This window comes from Nyctibius grandis, chromosome 1, assembly GCF_013368605.1.
Source record: "Nyctibius grandis isolate bNycGra1 chromosome 1, bNycGra1.pri, whole genome shotgun sequence".
In the NCBI taxonomy this organism is placed as follows: Eukaryota; Metazoa; Chordata; class Aves; order Nyctibiiformes; family Nyctibiidae; genus Nyctibius; species Nyctibius grandis.
This window is the reverse complement of record NC_090658.1, coordinates 115426352-115448255: the sequence shown is the minus strand read 5'-3', so window position 1 is coordinate 115448255 and position 21904 is coordinate 115426352. Positions and strand designations below refer to the sequence as shown.

The 21904-nt window shown below is 38.5% G+C and overlaps 2 protein-coding genes across 6 annotated transcripts in view; both read left to right on the top strand.

Moving 5' to 3' along the window:
- Positions 1 to 13652, top strand: part of MBOAT2 (membrane bound O-acyltransferase domain containing 2) — a 99546-nt gene extending 85894 nt beyond the window's left edge. For both annotated transcript variants that reach the window (XM_068406184.1, XM_068406193.1), the window contains 3 exons: positions 3600 to 3732; positions 6264 to 6415; positions 6991 to 13652. In XM_068406184.1, the coding sequence (XP_068262285.1) occupies positions 3600 to 3732; positions 6264 to 6415; positions 6991 to 7213 (508 nt within the window). In that variant the 3' untranslated portion in view covers positions 7214 to 13652. The remainder of the gene's footprint in view (positions 1 to 3599; positions 3733 to 6263; positions 6416 to 6990) is intronic.
- A 3984-nt stretch (positions 13653 to 17636) lies between these two features.
- KIDINS220 (kinase D interacting substrate 220) overlaps positions 17637 to 21904 on the top strand; it is a 79052-nt gene continuing 74784 nt past the window's right edge. For all 4 annotated transcript variants that reach the window (XM_068400689.1, XM_068400696.1, XM_068400681.1 and 1 more), the window contains exon 1: positions 17637 to 17763. The gene's annotated coding sequence lies outside the window, so the exon portion shown is untranslated. The remainder of the gene's footprint in view (positions 17764 to 21904) is intronic.

Below are 21904 nucleotides of genomic sequence, written 5' to 3'. Positions count from 1 at the left end.
GTTGCAAGTAAGAGATTGTTTTAATGATTACATATGAGCCATAAATACTGGTCTAGAATATATATTATATTACTAATAATCTGGTTAGTTGCAATGTTTCAATAGAGGACAAGCTCATGTATTACTTTAAACATCCACTTTTAATACCTCACCTGTTTACCATTTATGGAAGTACCTAAATCTCAGGCATTTATCTCGCATGAAATACAGAAGTACCAGACGTCAGCATTCATTCTGTTCTTTTCTGATACTCTTGAAAGAGGAACTGAACTTAAACCCTGAGTGTGTGTAAAAAAAAAAAAAAAAAAACCAACAAAAAAAAAAACAAACCCCCAAAAAAACCTTTGTAAAAACACAGTTAACTGTCTACAGATCATAAGAAGTTTAATAAACATTTAATGTAGATCACAAAACACAGCAGTTCAAAGGTATTATTGTTACAAGTATGCAAGTGAAAACAGATATTTACATAGTAGCGTATATCAACAACATATATCATGACAATGTTGCCTGAATGAGGAAGCTGTTATGTTCCCCCTCAGCCTGTTCATTGTTTTTTTCCAAAGAAAACATCTAGTTCCTTTTGTCTTTGGTCACGTTTGCAAAACTTCAGTGGTTCTTGTTGCTCTCTTCTTTCCTTTCCAATCTTCCTGCCATCTACACTGGGTGTAGTAGTTCCGCTAAGACCTCCAGGGTCTTTCCTTGGCTTGTTACAGGCAGAGTTTGAATGCTTTGAGTGGATTAATTACTTTTCTTTGTTTAGATAATACATCACAGTATTACATCTGTCTTTTTTTCCATCAACAATCTAGGGTTGATTCATGCTCAGCTGATACTCAGTGTTTCATACTGTTGATTCATATTCATGCTCAGCTACACTTCTTCAGTAATGTTAAATGGACAGGTGCTGTTTCGTATCTTCCACTTTTCTTTTTAGATGTTCTAGGCTTTGGACTTCATCTTGTTCATTTCAGAACATCATTCAAGTCTGTTGAGATAATTTTGGATTCTAGTGCTTTATCCATTAAGAAGACAATGCCAATCTCCTTCATCGCCCTCCTGCCCAGCCCCAACCCCCCCGCCCCCCCTCCCCCCAAAAAAAAGGAAGGGAAGGCAGGGTGGAAAAATGTACTTCTCAGTCTACCACCCAAGTCAGTAGTGAAAGTATAGAACCAGACCGAGGGGAGCACCTTGCTGAACGGTTGAGGCATCTTCCTACTTCTACAGCAAATCATAGATAACCTGAACCACCCATATTTGAATAGTTTTTCTCAGCCTGTTGTGATGACCATATTTCCTTGGTTTGCTTTTAGGAATGTCAAGTGAAGCATTTCAATACAATTTATTATTGACAAATCCATGGAGGAGTTTTTAAGCTTACTTTTAACTCTTTGAAACTGAAGTTTGATAATTTTTTTTTCCTAGTATATAGCTTATCTGACTTGCATTGATATAGCTGAAATTTCATTTGTTAATTTAGGTAGTTTTGTTAGCTCCTGAATGCTTTGCAGGGGAAACTCTGCTTCAAGTAGTTTAAACGAAATAAAGATTGAACCCATTTATCAATTTATTAACAAGACATAATTAACCACCAGTCAGTGAAATAAACATTCAGAATTAGTATCAGTACTAGAATAGATAATGTTTTGTAAGTGCTCAGTGTTGTGGCTTAATAAAGACATTTCTAAACACTCTTCTGCAGCTAATCCCAAAGAGTTTAAAAAAGCATATGTGCAAACTGTGCCTCCACTCCCAAGGACATGGGGGTTACAAAAACACACCTCCTTCTGGAAGCATGGGCACCCCACTTGTGTGCACTGCCTGTGGGAGCTGTGGGTGCTCCAGCTCTATGCGAACCCTCTGATTCACATGCCAATTTAGAAAAGCGTGCCACAAATTCACGTGTATGCAGCTGACAGGGATGAGCTGTGGCTCCCTGTGTATTGCATACGGCACTGTCAGTCCCCTAGCTGGATGCAGCCTGTGCGGTGTCTGCCAGGGAGGATGCTCTGTCTTGGCTGAGACAAAGGTTGTGATGCTGGTGGGCGACTTCTGGCAGCGTCAGACCAGGTTTTGATGACTAGTATTTTGTTCTAAGGTGTCTCCCTGACTTTGTACAAATTTTCCTAGTGCTTTTCTGCTTTCTAGGCTGACATCTTGTTTCAAAAGTCTCTTTGAAATTCCCTGGTTAGTGTTTAGTCTGACCAGTGTTGCTTTCCTCTTTAAGGAGATCTATCGTGGGCAAATGTCCTCAGATAGTTGTGTGTATTACACGTGCACGCACCTGCGCCCTACTTAGGCCCATGTTCTCATCTTAACGGACGTTGTTAGCGAAGCCCTTTGACAAGGGGAGGGGGCTCTGCTGGTACCCCGCACTGAAGACCTCATAAGATAAAACTTACATCTATTTGACTGGAATAAACTAAATTAGCAAAATACATTTTTTTTTGTCTTTCCCTGTTCAGATCCTGCCTTTTTACCTTCTGCTCTTTGACATTGACTGTATCATTTGGCCTCGGCAATCTTCTGTGTATATGGAAGTTGTAGTTACATGAGCAGTGAATGTTTCAGCCCTCTGTATCATTAGCTTATCTTCCTCTAGACCTGCATTCTCTTCTCTCTGTCTATTACTTGCACTGTGTTTATAAAACCTTTTTATATATTGATGTCTATGGCCTTTTTTAGTTAAAACTCATTTCTGTATGTTAGCCTTAGATTTGTGTTCATGCATGCTTGTGCTGTTTATTTTTTGCTTCATGTTAGTGTGCATGTGTTTCCATATTTCCTATTGCTTTTTGGTTTTCAGATCATTAAAGACATTAAAGAACTCTTGATGAAGCCATATCAGGACCTTACCATGTTTCCTATCATTCTTCCACATCATAATGGTTTGTCATTGTGTCATTTAATGTTGTCTTCTAGAAACTGCTTTTCTTGGATTTCTATTTCCCTTCTTCTAGAATTCCTTACCGTAGGACCTTGCCTAATAACTTGGAGTCTCAATTTTTAAATAGTAGAGTTCAGCATTCTCCTTATTTGATATTCTCACATCCCTAGTGTCATTAATTATACTTTCATCATCATGCTCACCTAATTGCCATGCACAGGTGCATTTCCAACTGTAGTCTCTCTATTACTCAAAATTGAAGGTAGTTGTTACTTTTTCCCTTCTGCTATAAGCTGCTTTCATTTTATGAAAAATATATATCTGACTCATTGCAAGAGTTTGCAGGATAGTCTGTGCCTTCCAGTGTAGCTTTTGAAACACATTCTTGGATGGCTCAAGAACCCTTATTAACACCAACACCTGTCTTTGGACACTTCTGTATCACTTCACTATAAATAAGTACCATATATGATGGCACTGAGCATAGGTTAGCACTGAGGGGCTAAATCAGGAGCTGTGAATAGCTTTAAGTATTTTCTGTAGGTCATAATATAGTGACAACATTATTAAATAATAATAAACTGCAATTGCATTGCAAATGATGTGCTGGAGATGAAACTGCTAAAAGTATAAATGTATAAATGCTAACTGGGTAGATTGTTGGTGATTTGTGTCTCATGTTATTTATCTTCAATTGTCTTTGACTTGCTAGAGTGTGCTATGAGCGAGCCACCTTCAGCCCAACGATCCAAACCTTCATCCTCTCTGCCATTTGGCATGGGGTTTACCCAGGATATTATTTAACATTTTTAACAGGAGTACTAATGACACTAGCAGCACGAGCTGTAAGTACCAACCAAGTATCTTCTTAAATAGTAAGTCATTCTCTAAAAGAAAATTGATTGTGTTCCATAGTCCAAAGATGCAATTCACAGCTGACACACAGTCTGTCTGGTAAATTTGTTTACTTTTTTTGTATGAGAGCAGTGGGAATGATTATTGATAAGGAGGGGTTGGTCAGTAGAAACAAGCAAGACTGTACACAGGTTGTAACATCTTGGTAGCATATGTTTTGTGGAAGCCCTTCCTCTGTATTAACTGATCATTCATTATCATGCCATGCTAAACAAGATGTTGTCTAAGATCATTTTGAAAAAACTTTATCACTGATAATCAGTAGTTTAAAATTTGGAGGGTCAGTGCTATATATTTATCAAGTCTGTCCTCCTCCCTAATTTCTATTCAGTACTATTGTAAAGATGATAACTAAAGAATGCTCCCCCCTCAACCAGCAGATAAACAGCTCTATTATTACTCAAAATTGGCCAGCCAGCAGTGCAGTCACATTAACAAACTTTTACAGATGCTATTCAGAACCATATGGAACCATGGAAATCTGCCAAGAAATCTATCAGTCCTGCTTGAGAAAGCTGAGTAAGAACAGAGGCAGGTTTATTGGTTACTCAAGGGGAAAGAGGAATAAAAAAAAATCAGCTGTCAGCTGAGAGCAGAATAACAGACCACTTTCCTATCGAAAGAATCAGGAGAATGAGAAATGAAGCAGACTGCTCTTTGTTGCTATAATAGCTAGGGGAAGGTGGTACTTCAGATTTAGATTGTTACTAACAGTAATAAAACAGATGCTCCTCCTCTTTCTTCACACAGATGTGGGTATAGTTCTTGTTCGACAGAATTGACTCCTTTCTTTATAATAGGTATAGCTCCCTTCTTCTTTCTAGACTATCACAGTGAACTTTTGACATTTATCAGCCAGGGGCTGGTGCAAAAGCCAAGGTTCAGGGACATTTCACAGGTAAAAGTCGTTGTGTTCTGTCAGTAAGGTGAGTCCAGTAAACTGGAGTGCTCACTGCACTTTGTCCTGGGCTTCGCTAGTAAACTATGTTGTATTCACATTTCATATGTATCAATCAATAGGCTATTAAATAAAAATATTGTTAGTTTTTGTATGAACAGCTACTTAATATTAACTGATATGATATATTAGAGATACTTTAGCGTGTTTATTATTTAGCTCTACTAGCCTTTATTAAGATTGCAAAGTTTGGCTGCTCTGACCCATACTTCTCCTGTCATGCCTAAGCATGTATTCAAGTAGTTTTACTCCCTTTAATCATTACACATTTCATTATTAGGTGTTTACTAGGGGCAATTATAGATTTATCTTAAAAGTTGTCCTTCAAGTCCTAAAATACTAGATTTCTCTACAAGAAATTCTGTGAAACTTCATCAAAGTTTTACAGAACTCAGGAACAAGTCATTGCATGTGACCATAGGAGAAAACTGGGGGGAGGTAGCAGATGGTAGGATGAAGGGTATAAGGCTAGAGTGACTTATTTTACTTAGCTTAACTAAGCAAAGACTGAGTGGGAATGTGATACCTACAGGGGAATTTGGGTAAGAAGGACAAGAAGGGTAAAAAAGGTTTTTAATGTAAAGAATGAAATCAGCACAAGCTAGCCTTCCATATGTTCTTTAGAACCAGGTGTTCTAAAGGAACTGAAGGATGAAGAAACTAAACTGTCCTTTGCTGTGCAGCTTTTCAGAGAGCACTGCCTCAGTGCAGATGATTGGAAGGTGGCAACTGTGACACCAGGCTACACAAAGGCTGAACTGAGCCCATCTTGGCTTGTCAGCAAATAAAGAGCGTGAGCAAGCATGACAGCTCAAAGGAAGTGAGGGGCGAAGATCTGCTGGTGTCTTTTTAATTATAGGCTTAAATAAAACTGAACCCAAACCTGTGTGGGTTTGGGATTTTTTTGAGTACCTTTGGTATTCCATTGTACAGATTTTTACGAACAAAAGAAGACTCAGCATAGAAAATGGAGTCCTTTGATGATAGTCCCACTTGATATTAACTGTTATTAAGACTCCTGAAATACATCACTGGAACTGATATTTTGTATATTCTCATTTATACCCTACTTGTCCTAAAATATATCTTACTAGCAAGTATATGAAAATAGCTCACCGTATAGAAGCTTTCAACAGAAGCATTCTGGCTTTTGTTTACTCCAACACTCTATATTTACAGAATGGCTTGATAGAATAGAATGTCTGCCTCATTCAGACAAGTTGTCCACAGTTACATTGGATTTAGGGGGGGGACTTCAATTCTGCTTAAATTCATAAATACTTAAATTCCTGTGCTGGACAAAGCACACTATCCTAAAAGGCAGGGGATTTGAACTGACTCCTATTGAAGTTGTTGGGTATTTTGAATAGTTCAAAGATACTTGACCAAACTGCAGCATTTAAATTCATCCTGTGAATCCTGTGGAAGTGCAACAAAGTCTGTACAGTAAGATAGCTCTGAAAGTTTATTCCTAAGCTAACTTACTATTATCTGCTCTTTCAGATAAGAAACAATATCAGACACTATTTTGTTGAATCTCCTGCTGTTAAACTATGTTATGATATTATAACATGGATGGCAACTCAAGTAGCAATAAGTTATACAGTCGTGCCATTTGTACTGCTCTCTGTAAAGCCCTCTTTCACCTTTTACAGGTAAGCACATTCTACCTGTTTCTTTTTTCTTTAACTTGGAATAGAAGTATTTTCTGTGGCATAAGATTTCTGAAGCTATTCTAGTGATAATTATAAGACTTGTTAGCTGAGCAAGCTGTATTTCTGTTCTAGTGCTCGAACATAGTTTGTGTTGTGTATGAGAAACCATAAAGCGATCTCATTTTCCTGTCATAATAGACTTATTTTTCCTGGGGCAGGGGAAAAAAAAACAACCAAAAGCAAAACCAGAGGGTACCTTTGAGATTACTATATGCACTTGAACTAGCAAGACTAGATAATGACTTCCCGAAAGTAACTTTTGTGAAAAACAGTTGAAAGCAGACTTTTCTTTGCTTTACATCTCTGTTACAGCACTAAGTACTGTGGGGGAAGACTTCATTTCTGATTTCCCCTCTTATTACTTTTTTAAAAAGGAGATACTAATGTCTTCGTGACTTAAATGTCTTGCATGCAAAGTACTGTATGCAGGTAGGTTTTGACAGTTTATTCCTTAAGCATCCTGTAAGAGTGGTCGGAGTTTTATTGAAATTATTATTTTTGTTTGCTTTTTTTAGCTCCTGCTATTTCTGTCTTCATATTGCCAGCATCCTGGTGTTGTTGGTATTTCCATTGAAAAGAACTCAAAAAGGAAGTAAAAAGCATGAAAGCATCCAGCCCGTGTGGTCCAAAAAACTAGAAGAAGAAAATCTTTTGCAAAAGAACAGTTATTCCACAACAAATAATAGTTTCAGTCAGAAAGAAGAAATAACCTCCAGATATCAAGCATTAAAGCAGTGATTGAGGAAATACTATGATGAATATATTTTGTATGTTTTCAGAAACCCATTTTTAGCACCTTTTAAAGGGGTTTGTGTTTGTTTGCAAAGATGTTCAGTAAGAAAAGAATTCATTACCTAGGAAAATCACGTACAATAGCAAGACTGGAAACAAAACAAATTAACCCCTCCCATGCCATGTCCCTGTGGGTCACGCCTTATATGAAGATATTACCAGTATTTCAATGGGCACTCAGGACTTGCAACGTATGTCCATAGGGTCATATGTGTGCCCTTTGCTGAATGTACGTTGTGTATCCCAAGGCACTGATGGGGTGGAATAAAATTGTGTCAATCTAGGATTAACAAACGGAAATGAATTTTTCCAAATGAATGACTTGCCTTAAACCCTCTATTTACTGAAATATTGTTTCTAAGTGGGTATTTTCAAGTTTGATTTTATGTGGAAAGCATATTTCAAGTGTGTAATACCATATGCTATAAAGAAGATAAAAATAGGAAATGCAAAGTCATTAGAAGGCTTTTGAATCTTTAAAAGGTAATTGCAATAAGCATCTCAGTATTTGGAGGGTTTTCTTAAAGTATCTATTACAGTACATTACAGAACTGTAAACTGATGCCAAATTATAGTTAGGTTTCTTTGATAAAGAGTACAATTACACATAGCCCTTCTGAATAGATTAAAACAAAATAAAACACCAGAAGGTTCACCTTTTCCAGGGCTTGATAGCTCTAATCAAGGTTTCTTTTATTTTAAAGTACCTAAAAAGAATAAAAAAACACTGCCGAGTGGGCTTTGCAGCTAGAGAAGGAAAGGCAGCCATAGGACACAGAAGACAATGTGCAAGCACCAGGATTTCAATTAAAGTGTGTTTTTACCGTTAAATACCAGAAATACTTGTTCTAGAATAGAACTGTTTTACAAAAAATTATTTTTAATACTTAAAGTTGTTTTGAATTTTCAGGCATACAGTAGTTAGTTGATGATGCTTTCAGTACAAAATAGCAAAACTACCTTGATCTCTAGTGCACAGATAGTCAAACATGAAATTACTGTCATAACCAATTTCTGTGTGCTTGATAATTGATGGCTCTTTATCCAAAGAAGTATCTGAATTTGAGGAAAAGCTTTTTCTTTAAATTAGAATTTTAGATGCAAAATTCACATTGTATTTGTGGGTAACATAATGAAAGAAAGAAATCCTTCTGACTGATTGAATTACGGAAGTGTGTCAAGGGAATAATGCAGTGATTATATCTATTCTAGACCATTTGTTGTGATGATGGTCCCTGCTAGAGTACTACTGTTAAAGGGCTACATTTTAATTGCTTATATGCTGTATTTTCTTATAATTTTTTTAAGTAAACACAAACTGTTTATCCACATGGATTTTTTTTATCTTTAAAACTGACACAAAATACTACTGGAGAAAAATAGTGCAGCTTGTTGATTAATAACCTACAAATGAAAGAAAAATTTTGTCATAATATTTTGAACCTTAATTTTTTCATCAGATATTTGGCACTAGTGGGGTGAATATTCTTAGTACCAGCAGTGCAATGATAGTCCTCAGCTTCAGGGATACTACCATGCAAAAATAGTCACAGTACTTCTGGATTACTCTCTAAAGAACCAGATCCTAAGTCAGGTCAGAGTAGTTTCCTTGCAGTGATAGTTCTGTGTCTGGCCTTTGGCTCCTTACCCAAAAGGAGAATATCCTCCAGGAGGATAACATACCTTTTCCATACATGTAGGTTAGCACTAATTAACCTACTCAGTTAGAAAGGGCAAACTATGTGTGAAATGAGAGTGGATGAGTCTGTTTAGATGAGCTGGGATGTTCGTTGTTTCAGTGACAGCTGAATTATCTATAAGATAAAATAATCTGGCTTCTAAATCCTTACTTTGATTACCCAAGTAGACTTCCCCTTACATGGGGTTGTGGTTGTCGTATGCCTCTTTGAAATGGCGTTATGGTTTTTTCTGTTGTTTATAAGTGAGGGCACACTGTTTTCTTTATGTTTGATTATCCTTATTAGATACAGAATCAGGAAAGACATTTTCCCACTTTTTGTTCTTGAAGGGAAATATGTATAAAATAACAAACAGAATTGCACATTTCTGGGTGGGGGAGTAGAGTTAGGGTCAACTCTTTCAGCATTTGTTGCTGTTGTACTTAAATTCATCTTGGTGCAGTCTATGTATCTACCCAAACAAGCACTTTTGGATGCCAGTACATCTAATGTGCCATTTTTCCCATTAATGTTCTGGTACTCTTGTTTTCTTGGTTTGGCATGTGTGCGATGGAGGCTTACTAATTCTTCATTATGAGATATGAAAACAGTTGTAAGCACTCTCAGAAAATAAGCAGGTTTAGGACAGCAAAGGCTGGTACTTCAGTGTGAGTGAATTCACAGGTACAGTTTTGTTCAGAACTTTTGTATATGGGGAAGTTAAAACAGCTAAGAAAATATGTACATGCTTTAGGCACAAGTGGCAAGATACAGGTTTCAAAATTGGACGTGACTGGTGTCTGCGTGCAATACAATTACTTTTTTCTTCATGATCTGAACCCCTGAAGTAATTGCCACACAAGAAAATTATGACAATTAATTAGTACTGCACAGAATTTATTTTTAAGTGTAGTGTCCTGGAATTTGCCCTTTAAATGTCATTGCTGAATACCTTGACCATGCAAATGAATTATCTTGGGGACTACGGAAAGAGGTTTTTTGTTTTAATGGCAGCACTCTGATTTTAGTCAAGCTGGGATTTTCTTGTTGTTGCTTTCCCTCAGCTTTACTAGTTTTCTGCCTTGCTGTCGCACCAGATCCTCTTTAGCCATTCAGTCAGAAAGTCAAGGGCAGCCAGCCCTGATGCTTTAGATAATTTTTAGGTTTTACACACATCATTTTATAATACTGAATTTGAAAGGATGGTGGTGATTTACTGTTACTCTTGCTGAGAAAAATAGTAGAAAGTAAATTTCCTAGAAATGTTTTGGGCATGAAGGAAACATGGTTTTAAATATTCTTTCATTTATTAACTAATGTATATCCAAAAGGTAAAAGTGTTTTCTGTATTGCAGATCAGCACACTAGGAAAAGTAAATACAACCTATCATTTATAATTTTATGGTGCTTTGCAGACATTTGCCTATTGTGAACAATTCATTCAGGCACTTAGTGAGTTAGTTAGTAAATGTAGTCACCCTGATAGTAACTATTTGCTTGCTTAACCTTTTTTTAACCTTTATGATTCTCTATTAATGAAAGAGATATGTATTTAAATAGTACTTTCAGTGGTGCCTACTACTGTTGTAATCGGGAAGGCTTTGTTAGCTTTACAGTTACAGATATGCCCTTCTTATTCAGGAAGCTTACTCTCCTGTGGCCATTCCTTAAGTTGACATGTAGACAAGATTTCAGTAGTACGTGACATTTTAAAATATATTACCATGTAAAAATATTGGTATGCATTTCAATATGCTCTTGATAACAAATCATACTTGAGTGAGAAGACTTTACGAAGAGATCTTTGTATATTCCCTGCTCTATGCGGACTTGTGGTATGAGTTTTACCAGCATAGTATATTATTTATTAGAAGAATTTTACACTTAAATAACTTGTTCTGTTTCCCCGATGGGAATAAGGAATATGAGTATAAATGCTATGCTTGTATGACAGGATGCACACTAGGTAGTTGTGCCTCTATTGATGGCATTGATTTGGTTAGTAGTAAAACGTCCTCTGATGCAGAGGAGATCCTCACCTCCTGTCAAATTCATATCAAAAGTAACTTTAACAGAGTCTGGATTTTTCTCTCAGAAGCTTTGCAAACAAATTGTTGACAATTTGTTTAAATACATGGTCAAATGTGTCCTCATGTTTGCCTGCAAATGTGTCACCGTTGCTTACGTGTAAACTTTCACATGCTCAACTTTATAAGTTGGCCTTGAATGATAAAGAAATCTAAAAGCACAAGTTACAATAATTTAGGTTTGCATTTCTCTTATCCTTTAGGCTTTCACCTTGTAATTCTCATTGAATTCTGAAATCAGGTTTGAGAATTTTTTGTTTTCAATGAAAATTTGGAAGTATTGCCATTTATGTTGAAAAGTGATTAGTGTTAGAAAAACAGATGGAAATAAATTTAAGGGTTTTAATATGATGCAGATGCTATGTAGAAAAATTTCATCACAGCATTTCATTACATGATTAGCCTTTATGTATTTATTTAGGTCCAATAATACTCTGAAGAGCACTTGGGAGTATTTTTAAACTTCCTCTTAAAAAAATCAATTGGCTATAAGTACTTAAAGTTAAACAAGTATTTAAATGCTATATTAAGTATCTAAGCAGATACAGCCTGCTCTCATTAGATTACCAAATCTGTCTGGATCTAAGCTAGTTGGCACTGTCTGTCTTGATCCTCTTCACATCATGGTGGAAAGGCTGACTGTGAAGTCACCTCTGGTAAGAACATGTCAGTGGCCGGGAGGGTTTGCCACAGAGTTCCTGGCGGGAAGCTAACCCTACATGCAGAACTTGACAGAGGGTCTACTTGCTTGCGACCCAGGCTGCAGCTGCTCTATGCTACATTTGCCTGGATTTTTGATGTGTTTGCTGTCTTAGACATTTTGCAAACACCGTGAAATCTAGACATCCACAAAGTCACCCTGCAAGGTTACAACTGCAAGTACTGCAACAGTTGCTTATTATGGTCAAAAGTAAATGAAAAAAAAACATTAATTTATTAAAAACTTATTTTGAGATGAGCCTTTTGTATGTTTTTTTACAAAACCTAACTATCAACTGTAGCAATTTTCATGCCATCAAATATTTAAAATATAATTTTGCTCACTTTAGTTATACAAATGTACAAAAGCAGATTTAGCTGCTTCATCATCTTCTGTGCATTAGCTGTGTGTCCAGTGACTTAGGCCTGGTTTTGGTTTTAGACATTTTTAGATTGTCTAAATCCATGTGCGTATCCGTATAAACATTGTGTAAACTTTATGAATTGACAAACTGTACTTACATATAGTGTGCATAAATATACTTAAAATAGGCCATATCAATATTTATGTGAGGCTAGTGTTGAGCTCTCCAATTGCAGACTACATCTGCTGAAGGCTGCTGGGCTCCGTTCTCAGAGTACTGAGCTTTCTGCTTCTTAACGTGAAAATAGAATCTGTCGGTTACACTTGAAGTGGAAAGTAAAGGGCTTCTTTCACTCTGTTGCAAAACCAACCCTGACAGGATATTCTGCTGCAGGCTATGAATACAGAATTTTACTTGAGATATATGGCTGAAACCTGAGTTAGGGCCACTTTTGGAGAAAACTTTTTACATGAATAGTGACTCAGTCCAGCACCTTATTCCAAGTGAACCTCTTGGCAAAAGAGACCTCTGCACAATCTTCTTTTGTTTGGTTCTCTGAGGGAGAAATACCCCAAGCTGGGTTTTCATTTAGGTTTTACCACAATATGTCATAAGAACAGATAGCTGTGGTCCATGCTCTAGTCGGATTAGGCTTCCAAACTGTGACAATTGTAATCTGAAACAAAAAAAATAGAGAAACAGGGTGCCTAGAGACCGGTTAATCAGAATAGTGCAACACTACATAGTAAAGGTGCAACAATCTTTTTGTCACAGTGAGTTAAGGAGTATTTGCCTATGCTGCATATTTTGCCTTTCTGTGTGTTTATCAGTTCTCTTTACATCTTTTCTTTCTAACTTCTTTTGTCCAGTGGTGTGGACTATTTCTATGAAGAAACTTCTGATGTGTCTTAACTGTGACAAAGGTGTCAAAATGATACAATAGTAATTAGGTAGTTATTCTTAAATCCCAGACCTCAGATGTGTTCTAGGTCAGTTAGAAGAGAACACTCAAAATGAATTGAATGAACAATAGTGCAAGATGGGTAAATATAACATTATTCAAAGATGTTGTAGTAAGTTATTCAATTTAAGAATTTAAAATACGGAACTTTGTTCTTTCCTGCCTTGGTTACACATTTAAGGGAATAGTTTTACCTCAATGCAGAAGTAGTTATGCCTCCAACTACCCATATGTTAAGATGAGAAAACACCCCTGAAAGTGGATAGCTACCGTATTCCTAAATTTGCCTTTCCTGGTTCAGATTATAATGCATTGTCAGTTAATTTCATTTTTATTATTCCAAAATATATATTTTTTAAAAAGTGTTATTTTTCAACAGATCCATAAACTAAGTGTTGGTGTATGGTAAAATTAAAATACCACTGTTAGTTACACTGTGATTGTGATATTTTAATAATTACTTATTTCTAATTTGTCTCAGCAGTGCTGCAGAAGCAGCATGCTGTTGTGTTTTAAAGGTGTTTTTAACTTGCCTATAAATGTTTTTTTTCTAATTTGTGTCTTTAAATCTGATTAAACTGTAGTTTAAAGAAGTGAACTTGTTTTTCTAAATTCTTTGGTGTCTGGCTGTCTTTAATGAGTGCTAAAGGACAAAATTATTTTAATGCAGTTTCTCCTTTCAGATCACTAAACATTACAGTGCATGCATTTAAACTGTTTGGAGTGTTCTGCTTCAAAATTGCTTATATTTCATTTGTTTTCTAGCGCTTATATACAAATATATGTATATAATTATTTTCCAGTAGAGCTGGTAAACAGAATTTCAAGTCTAGCCTCTTGTTACTTGGGAAAGGTAATTCTGCAACTTTAAACCCTCTTGTCTCAAAGCATATTGCTACCTCATGTGCACTACTTCTGACTATGACAACTCAGGTATTTTTAGCTTGAGGAATGGAAACCTCAAAACTAACAAATCAAACTCGATATTTTGAACAAGCTGCTTCTTAAATTGATGATTCCAAAGAAGCAGGACTAAATGTGTACCATACATGTGCTTTTTTTTTTTTTTTGCTTTTTGAAACTTGACAACTAGGACTCCGCTGTGATAGTTTCTGTTGGCTGGTGACAGTATGTTGAAGCAGGCTGAGACTCCTTGACCTACAGGTTCTTTACCATGTGCATTTAGATTGTTACAGAAAAGAAAGGATATTATGTCACTACTAAACAATGGCTGTTTCCATCACTTTCTGTCTCATATGGAATCATTTTCTCTCTTCTCTTGATCTGATATTAATTCTGCCTCAGTACAAACCTTGTACAGCCAATGTAACTTTGTGAAGGCATCTTTATAAAGATCTGTTTCTGTGAGTGGTCCCACCCTAGAGGAATGTGTGTGTTGGTCTCTTGAAAAGCCCTACTGTAGTAATGATATTTTTTAAGCCTTGTGTGTTTAGAATTCTCTTTTTAGCAAGCTGTATCGTGGTACATAAAAATACTTGCCATTTCAACACAAAGGACTACAGACGTGATTTTAGAAGCTCTGGTGATTTTTGTCATTTCAACCAGAAGTTAGAGACTGCAATGGAAATTGCCTTCTCAAATATGCATTCACAACGGAGTCGGTCAGGAGCATGAAAAGCATCTTCATGAACTAAATATTTATTACTGCATTTAGTGAAAAACTCATTTGAACAGTTTAAGATAAAACATAGCTTTCTGCTACTACTTCAGGTTGCGAAGACTTGTTGGTGAATCTGATTATTCTTATGATGGAAAGTTTTAACTCTGTTCTTTTAAGGTACTGAACAGAAAGAATCCTGATGAAGAACATCCTGGAGCCAGCAGATATTTTCCTGTGCCTATAATTAACTTAATTCCATCTGAGTAACTTCCTGATAACACACAGGATGTTTCGGTATAGAATACAGAAGTAGTTCTAGGGGAAGATGTCTTCAACCTACTTACTACATTAGAGTTGGAGACCTGTACCCTCAGCAAGGTTTCCAATACATCTGGCAGATCTTCCTAGGATGGTCATAGATAGTAGCAAAAGTTATTTCTTTGTGTGGGCTACTCATTATTTTTCCAAACTAAATAAACTATGACAGTAGAAGGACTCTCCATACTTTTATTCTAGTTTTTCTGCTGTCATCATAAAACCATTTAAATATAAATCAAACACAAGATAAAAACCAAAACACTCCTGTATTACACATGCTTAAAGCAATGTTTCCCCAGTGGTTTCCTGATGGGATACCTAAATTACTTGATTGATAATAACTTATTTTATGGGGGAGAAAAGTCCATGCCAGATTTCCTTTTATTTGAAATATGGTGGTCTTTGTGGCAAATCCTCCTGGTTTGCCATCCATTGCCTACTGTACCATTTGGGTTGTTACACAATGAGTAACATGGCTGCCCATGTATTCTACCCTCTAACAGCTGCTTCCCGTATTAATGCTTTTGTCAGATGGCACAAATATGCATCTTACATGGTCATGATTTTGATCAATTTAAGTTGAGGAAATTGGAGGAAGGAAAAAAAACTGGTTTTAAGTATTATAGTAATTATAATCAGAATAATAAGCTTATTAATAATTAAAGCACAGTAATAATTTTATATTTATATTTGTATTGGGTAGATGTTGAAATCTGAGATAGTGGGGCAATTTTGTGCCTGAGGCAAGCTTGGTTACTGTGACAGGTAAACTTTTCAGTTGTTTAAAAATTAAAAGAGTAAAAATCATACATCTGTTACAAGGGAGGCTAAACAAAAAGGTTGAGAGTTACTTGAAAAATGTGCCTAATGTGGTTTTTGGGATTTTTTTTTGTGAGTCTTGCTAAATTTTATCCATGATTTTGGAGTATTGTATATCAACTAATCCCAGAAACAGTTTCCAGGCACTTGAAGGACAAGAAGGTGATTTGAAATAGTCAGCATGGATTTGAGTGATGAGGGGATCATGAAGTGAGAGATTAATACAGGTTTTGGTATAAACTATGAAAAACAGTAATATTTTGAAAACATTTGAAAATCCATAAGTCTTAGGAGGCTAACATAAGCAGTGTCTCATCAGACTACAGTTTCTCTTATGTACGTAAGTTTATATGGATGCTGGAAACATTAGGACCACTTGTCGTTCGTTGAGCACTGGCCAGTATGCTATGTTCAGGTAGCACAGAGCGAGGACTTTGCAGCCCAGCAGTAACTGCAGGGACTCGTTCATCCTCTGTCTGTTCACGTTGCACTTCTATTGTGTAAATAAGAATGTGCTTTTTGTCCTTAATTTCTCCCAGTTTTTCAGCTGAATCAGTATTTTGGTGCAAGATATAAGGGGATTTAGCTTTTGATTTTCATAGCTTGCTCTTTCGCCTTGGATTAACTTTTGTGCATGTAAGGAAGTTGTTTATTTTATATGGGTGTGAAGAATTTCTTATGGTAATAGGAGAAACCATGCTTTAAAAAGTAAGCAAAAGGACTTGCAGCACACTTTTTAGTTACAAGTATTTGGGATATACAGAAAGCACTGTCAGATGTTCTTTAAAGAGGGTAACAGTTATGGCTCTTCAGAGGGATGGAAGATCGAATGTTGTAAAGATTTCAAATCAATGCTTTGACCTGTGGGAATCGATAACCTTAGAAATAAGCAGGAGTATGGGGGCTGTTCTCCTTTCCCTTGCTGGTTTGTTGCCATCCCGGGTTTAAGCTGGGTTCCGTGATCTCTGGGGAAGATGTTATCACTGTAGTCACTGGGGATCATCTCTCATCCAGTTGTCCAAATGAATTAAGTAAAGCAGCATCCGTTATCACGGATCGGGACTGTACTGAAGATTGAAGTGACCTTTTAGAGTCACGGGAGGCATTTTGTCACAGAAAGCGATCACGCGTGGCCCGGCCGGGGCTCTGAGGTGCGTTTTAAAAATACCCGCAAAGCTGCTCGGGCACCTGTGCCGGGGGGGGTCGGGGAGAAGCTGGTGTGAACATCAAGGTTTGTGGTGGGGGGAGGTGAGATTTTTTTTTTTTTTTCCACGTTCACCAGCAGCAGTCCTCACCATCATGTTGAAAACCACACTTTCGTTGGCTTATCCATCAGATGGTAACTGTTAACAACACCTTTTTTTTTTCCCCGTGTCTTTCAGAAGGCAGCCCGGGGGTGAATGCTGAGGCGGTCCCTGTGCTGCAGGTACTCCCCGGCGGTGCCATGTCTCGGGGACGCCCACCCTGAGGGGCGCAGAGCTGGGCTCCGGCTCAGCCCCCTCGGTCAGCGCCTCCTCCCGCTGTTACCGCTGGCGGGGAGGGGGGTAAACACGCCCCGGGGCGCGGTGACTCACCGCCGTCAGGGCTCCCGGGCAGGTTTTTTTGGGTCCCCGTTATTAGCTGCTTATACACGGTTATTAGCGCGCCAGCCCTGGGGCTGCTCAAGCAGCCGCTCCGGCTGCCTGCGCACCGCCTTTCCCCGGGCTGTCCCCAGGGCACGGCGGGGAGCGGGGCCGCGCAGCTGCCGCCCTCCCTCAGGGCGGCGAGCGGGGCCGCCCCCCCGCCCACGTGACCAGCCGGGTCGGGGAGGGGGAGGCGGGCAGAGGGAGGTAAGATGGCCGCCGCTGCCGGGGAGGAGTGAGGAGCGCTCAGGGCCGCTGCCTCCCTGCCAGTCTGCGGCTGGGTCCGGGGAGCCGCCCGCAGGGGCCGAGTCCCTCCGGCTGTGGGGTGAGTGGCGAGAGGGAAGGTGGGGAGCGGGGACAGCGCAGGCCGGGCGCGGAAGGACAGGGGAAGGGCAGGGGGGAGGGGGCGCTCCCGGCTGCTAAACAAAGGGCTCCAGCCGCAGAGCCCCTCCTCGCCGCCGCGCCCGGAGCCCCCCTGGAGCGGTGGGGACGCAAGGGACTCGCTGGGGAGGGGGATTAACGGTGGGGCCTGGCTCCTTCCTGCCCCGGACCGGGATGGAGGGCCGCGGGGCCGGGAGCAGCGGCGGCGCCTGGACCGCTCCGCCCTGGCCAGCCCCTGGGGCTCCGGCAGCGCTGGGTGCGGCGGGCGCGCAGGGCCCTTCGTGTGGGTGACGGGGACATCTTGCTGGAGGCAACACGGCCCGTGGGTGCCGTGGGCACGGCCGGGTGTCGCTGCCAGCTCCGCCCCCGGGGGTGGGGGACCCTCTTGTACCTTTTTTCTCTCCTTTTGTCAGCTCAGAAAGATAGATGCGAGCTCGACCTGTCAGCAAAGTCTGGCATCTGATTTCCGAGGTTAAAAATCACAGAGTGGCTGAGGTTGGGAGGGCCCTTCGCAGGTCATCTGGTGCAAACCCCTGCTGAAGCAGCGTGGCCCAGAGCTGATTGCCCAGGGCCGTGTCCAGAGGGCTTTTGTGTATCTCCAAGGATGGAGACTCCACAGCCTCCGTGGGCAATCTGTGCCAGTGCTGGGTCACCCTCACAGTAACTAAGTGTTTCCTGATGGTCAGAGGGAACCTCCTGTGTTTCAGTTTGTGACCATTGCCTCTGGTCCTGCCAGTGGGCACCACTGAAGAAGCTCTGCAGCAAAATCTCCGAAGGGTAGGGTTTTGTAACTGATCATATATGCTTAAAAACTGGTTGGGAAAAGTGATTTCCAGTCTCTAACTTAACAAAGGCTTGATGAGGGGGAATAGTACAGTGATATGTCTTTTGCTGGAAAAGTGTTTGAATCATGAGGTTTATTACCTGACCCCTCCTGTCAAATAGTAAAGCAATGGAAAGATAAAAAGGAGGTGTAAGAAATACCCAGGTATTTGTCTATTGGATAGGCATTTATTCTTTGTTCTGCAGCGGTGGTTATTTGAACTAACTTGGTTATTAAGAAATTCAAATGTACTTGAAATCCTGTGCAGGCACAGCTTATGAAATGTGTCCGTACTAATTTAAAAATCTTTTTAACATAAAGATCTCCATCACACAGCTGACTTTTTCCTTAGGTGAAAATACGCTAAAAGTTAGATTTTTGTCATATAACTTGTGTCTGTGACTAACAAACCCTTGATTTTATGGTACAGAGAAGTGCGTTGGCTTTATGAGACTGTGTAGGATGATGTAGACTTTTTGCTGTGCTTGTGTGTGTTTTATGCGGGTTTTGACAGAAATGGTTTGTATTGGTTGGTATGTTTTTTTTAAAAACTTGATATTGGTACCTGTTTCTGTTTACTGACTTTTACTTGAAGTATTTTAAACCTAAACCAGTGTTTTGTAGGACTAAGCATTTTGTATTTTTTACAGGAATTGAATTTTCTCTTAGAATTCAGATAGTCTTAGCAATACCTTATTGTTCATTGACCATATTTAAATTCTGTATTAAAGATAGGCTAGTTTCTCTGGTAAGGTGTAAATCCCATTATTGGATACTTCTCAAACCATTTCTTTTAACTGATCTTTTTAAGCAGGATAGAACATAGACATCTCTGATAGCTGCTATCAGATGACAATGGTGACTTCTTGTTTAAATATGTATTTGCATCCTTCCAGTCTTCTGGATGTAATCCTCAGTCTTGATTGTTTTATTAAAAAAAAAAAAAATCTATCACTACAATATTTGGAAATGGCCGTTGCCTTGAGTGCCTAAGGTGGAAAAGAATGACTTGCATATCTCCAGTTCCCTGTATTTTTTAGTGTGTACTGTACTAATGGTTGCAACCATAGGGACCCCCTTTTGTGCAAACTTTTTTTAGTTCTGTTGGTTATGGGTTTCAAAATAAGAACGTCTGCATCTCTTATCTTTAGTTATCTCTTTTTGTGTCTTAATATTTTTCTAATTATACTATTTGTTCTTTGATGTAAAGTAACGAAAAAAAAATAAGGAAACCTATTAAAATGTTTCTGATCTGGATAAAGGGAGTGTGGTTAAGAGAAGTGGAATAAATGTTCCCGGATAAATAAGGAAAAGCTGAAAATCAGCATAAGGTCACTGGTCATGCTGGAACTTCAGGCACTGGAGAAGAGGTGTGGGTGTAGACTGCTTATGGAAGCTTAGATTTGTTATTTCTTTCTGCCTCTGAATACCAGAATTTGATATTTTAGGGACTAATTTCAACTCTTTTGAAAACTTGATCTTTAGACAGAATCCTGGCTGACTCAGTCCCTATAGAAAGAATAGTTAAAAATATTTACTGCTTTATGTGATGCCTGACTTGTGGTCTCTTAATGTTTATGAAGTATGTCCATTTAGCAAGTGTTTACAATAAGGTGTCATAACAGATGGGTAATGCTTGTATTAGCAAGATTCTCTGTGGCATGAGTAAAGGTAATGTTCCAACATGTTTTTCATTATTTTATGCCATCATAAATTATAAAAATGTGAGAATATATGAAACCAACTTATGTTAGTCTTTTATAATAAATTTTGTCTGTACAGTTCTTCTGTATTCCATGTGTCTTGAAGTTCTGATCTGGAAAGATGGCGTTTCCAGTTCTTAAGGGCAAAATACTGCATGTTTCCGTGTCTGATTTGTACATGCCCAGATTCCAGCAGCACTGTAATTATTTCCTTTCACAGTTAACTGAAAGATCTGCCACAGTATTGCATGCTGGGAAGGTAGCTTTTGTATCTGGAAATAGAAGGAAACATGTTAAAAAGAAGGTGACAGTTTTTTTAATCGTATGATGAAAAGTATGAATTTTACGTAAGTCACCACGATCTCTACGTATTGAAAACAAAACAAGAAAAGAAACTCTTCTCAATAATGCTAGTGTTTGTTGACCAGTTTTGATATTTATTCATAAGTGATCACAGCTCACATCATAAAAAATAGGGAGGAGACCTATGAAAAAGATGGTGATATTTGGAAAATTTAGAGGATAATGATGATTTTTTATATAGTTAGAAACTGATCCAAGATTCTGAGAGTAAATATCTGCAGATTTGAGTTATTAGGACCTTTGCGGTCAGTATTGGTGCAGTTGAGAGAAACTGAATTTTTGTAAATGAGCAAATTTTTGCAGTCTTTCCAAAACGGTGATAATGTCTACTTCAGCTCAGGATGTGAGAGCCTTGCAAAACCAGGTTAATCCTTGTGCAAACATTGCCTTCACCTGAGCATCTGTGCTCTTGATCTGTCTTTTCATAGTTCTTGGTGGGGTGTTAGTCTTATAAAATACCAGGAGTTGCTGCCCGAGGGTATAGTGAGGTGTCCAAGCTTGGAAGTTTGGATTGTGAATGAAGAGTTGGTTTTTGGGCTGGGAATCAGCTCGCTTTGGTGGGAGAAAAAAATAACATCATTAATCCTTATTGGAAAGGGGATCAGGTTCCAAATGGGCTCCTGATTTTAATTGGAAGTTTTGTTATAGATTGTGAAAACACTGTGTCAAACAACAAAGTAAATACTGTTAACTGAGCAATTAAGGACCGTGTATGTATTGGATGCTCTTGAATGGTACTGGTTTTGCAATACATTTATGAAATTTGGCAGGGATTAAGTTCTTATCCTTTATTTTGGTAAAGGATAAACTGTTGAGGGTTTTTTTTTTGTTCTAGGGTTGTTTGTTTTGAAATAGTATGAATATATATTTCAGGAGGTTTTTCCATTGGAGGGGCCAGAATAGAGTTACTTATCTAGGTAGAGGCTATACCACAGAGTCTTGGTTTGAAGCATTTATGATGACTTAAAAGAAATCATAAGCATTGGGAGAAATCACACCTTAGTGTCCAGCACTTCTGTTTTCCCTGTGCAGTGTCACAGCTTCTCTCCTGTAGCCGTACCTTAAAGCCCCATGCTATTTTCCATACCAAATATTAAACCTTTTTTATGTATTTGCTGGCAGGATGGTGGTTGTTTTTTGCTTTGGTTTGGGTTTTGTTTGTTTGGGGTTTTTTTGCCCTTTTTTTTTTTTTTTTG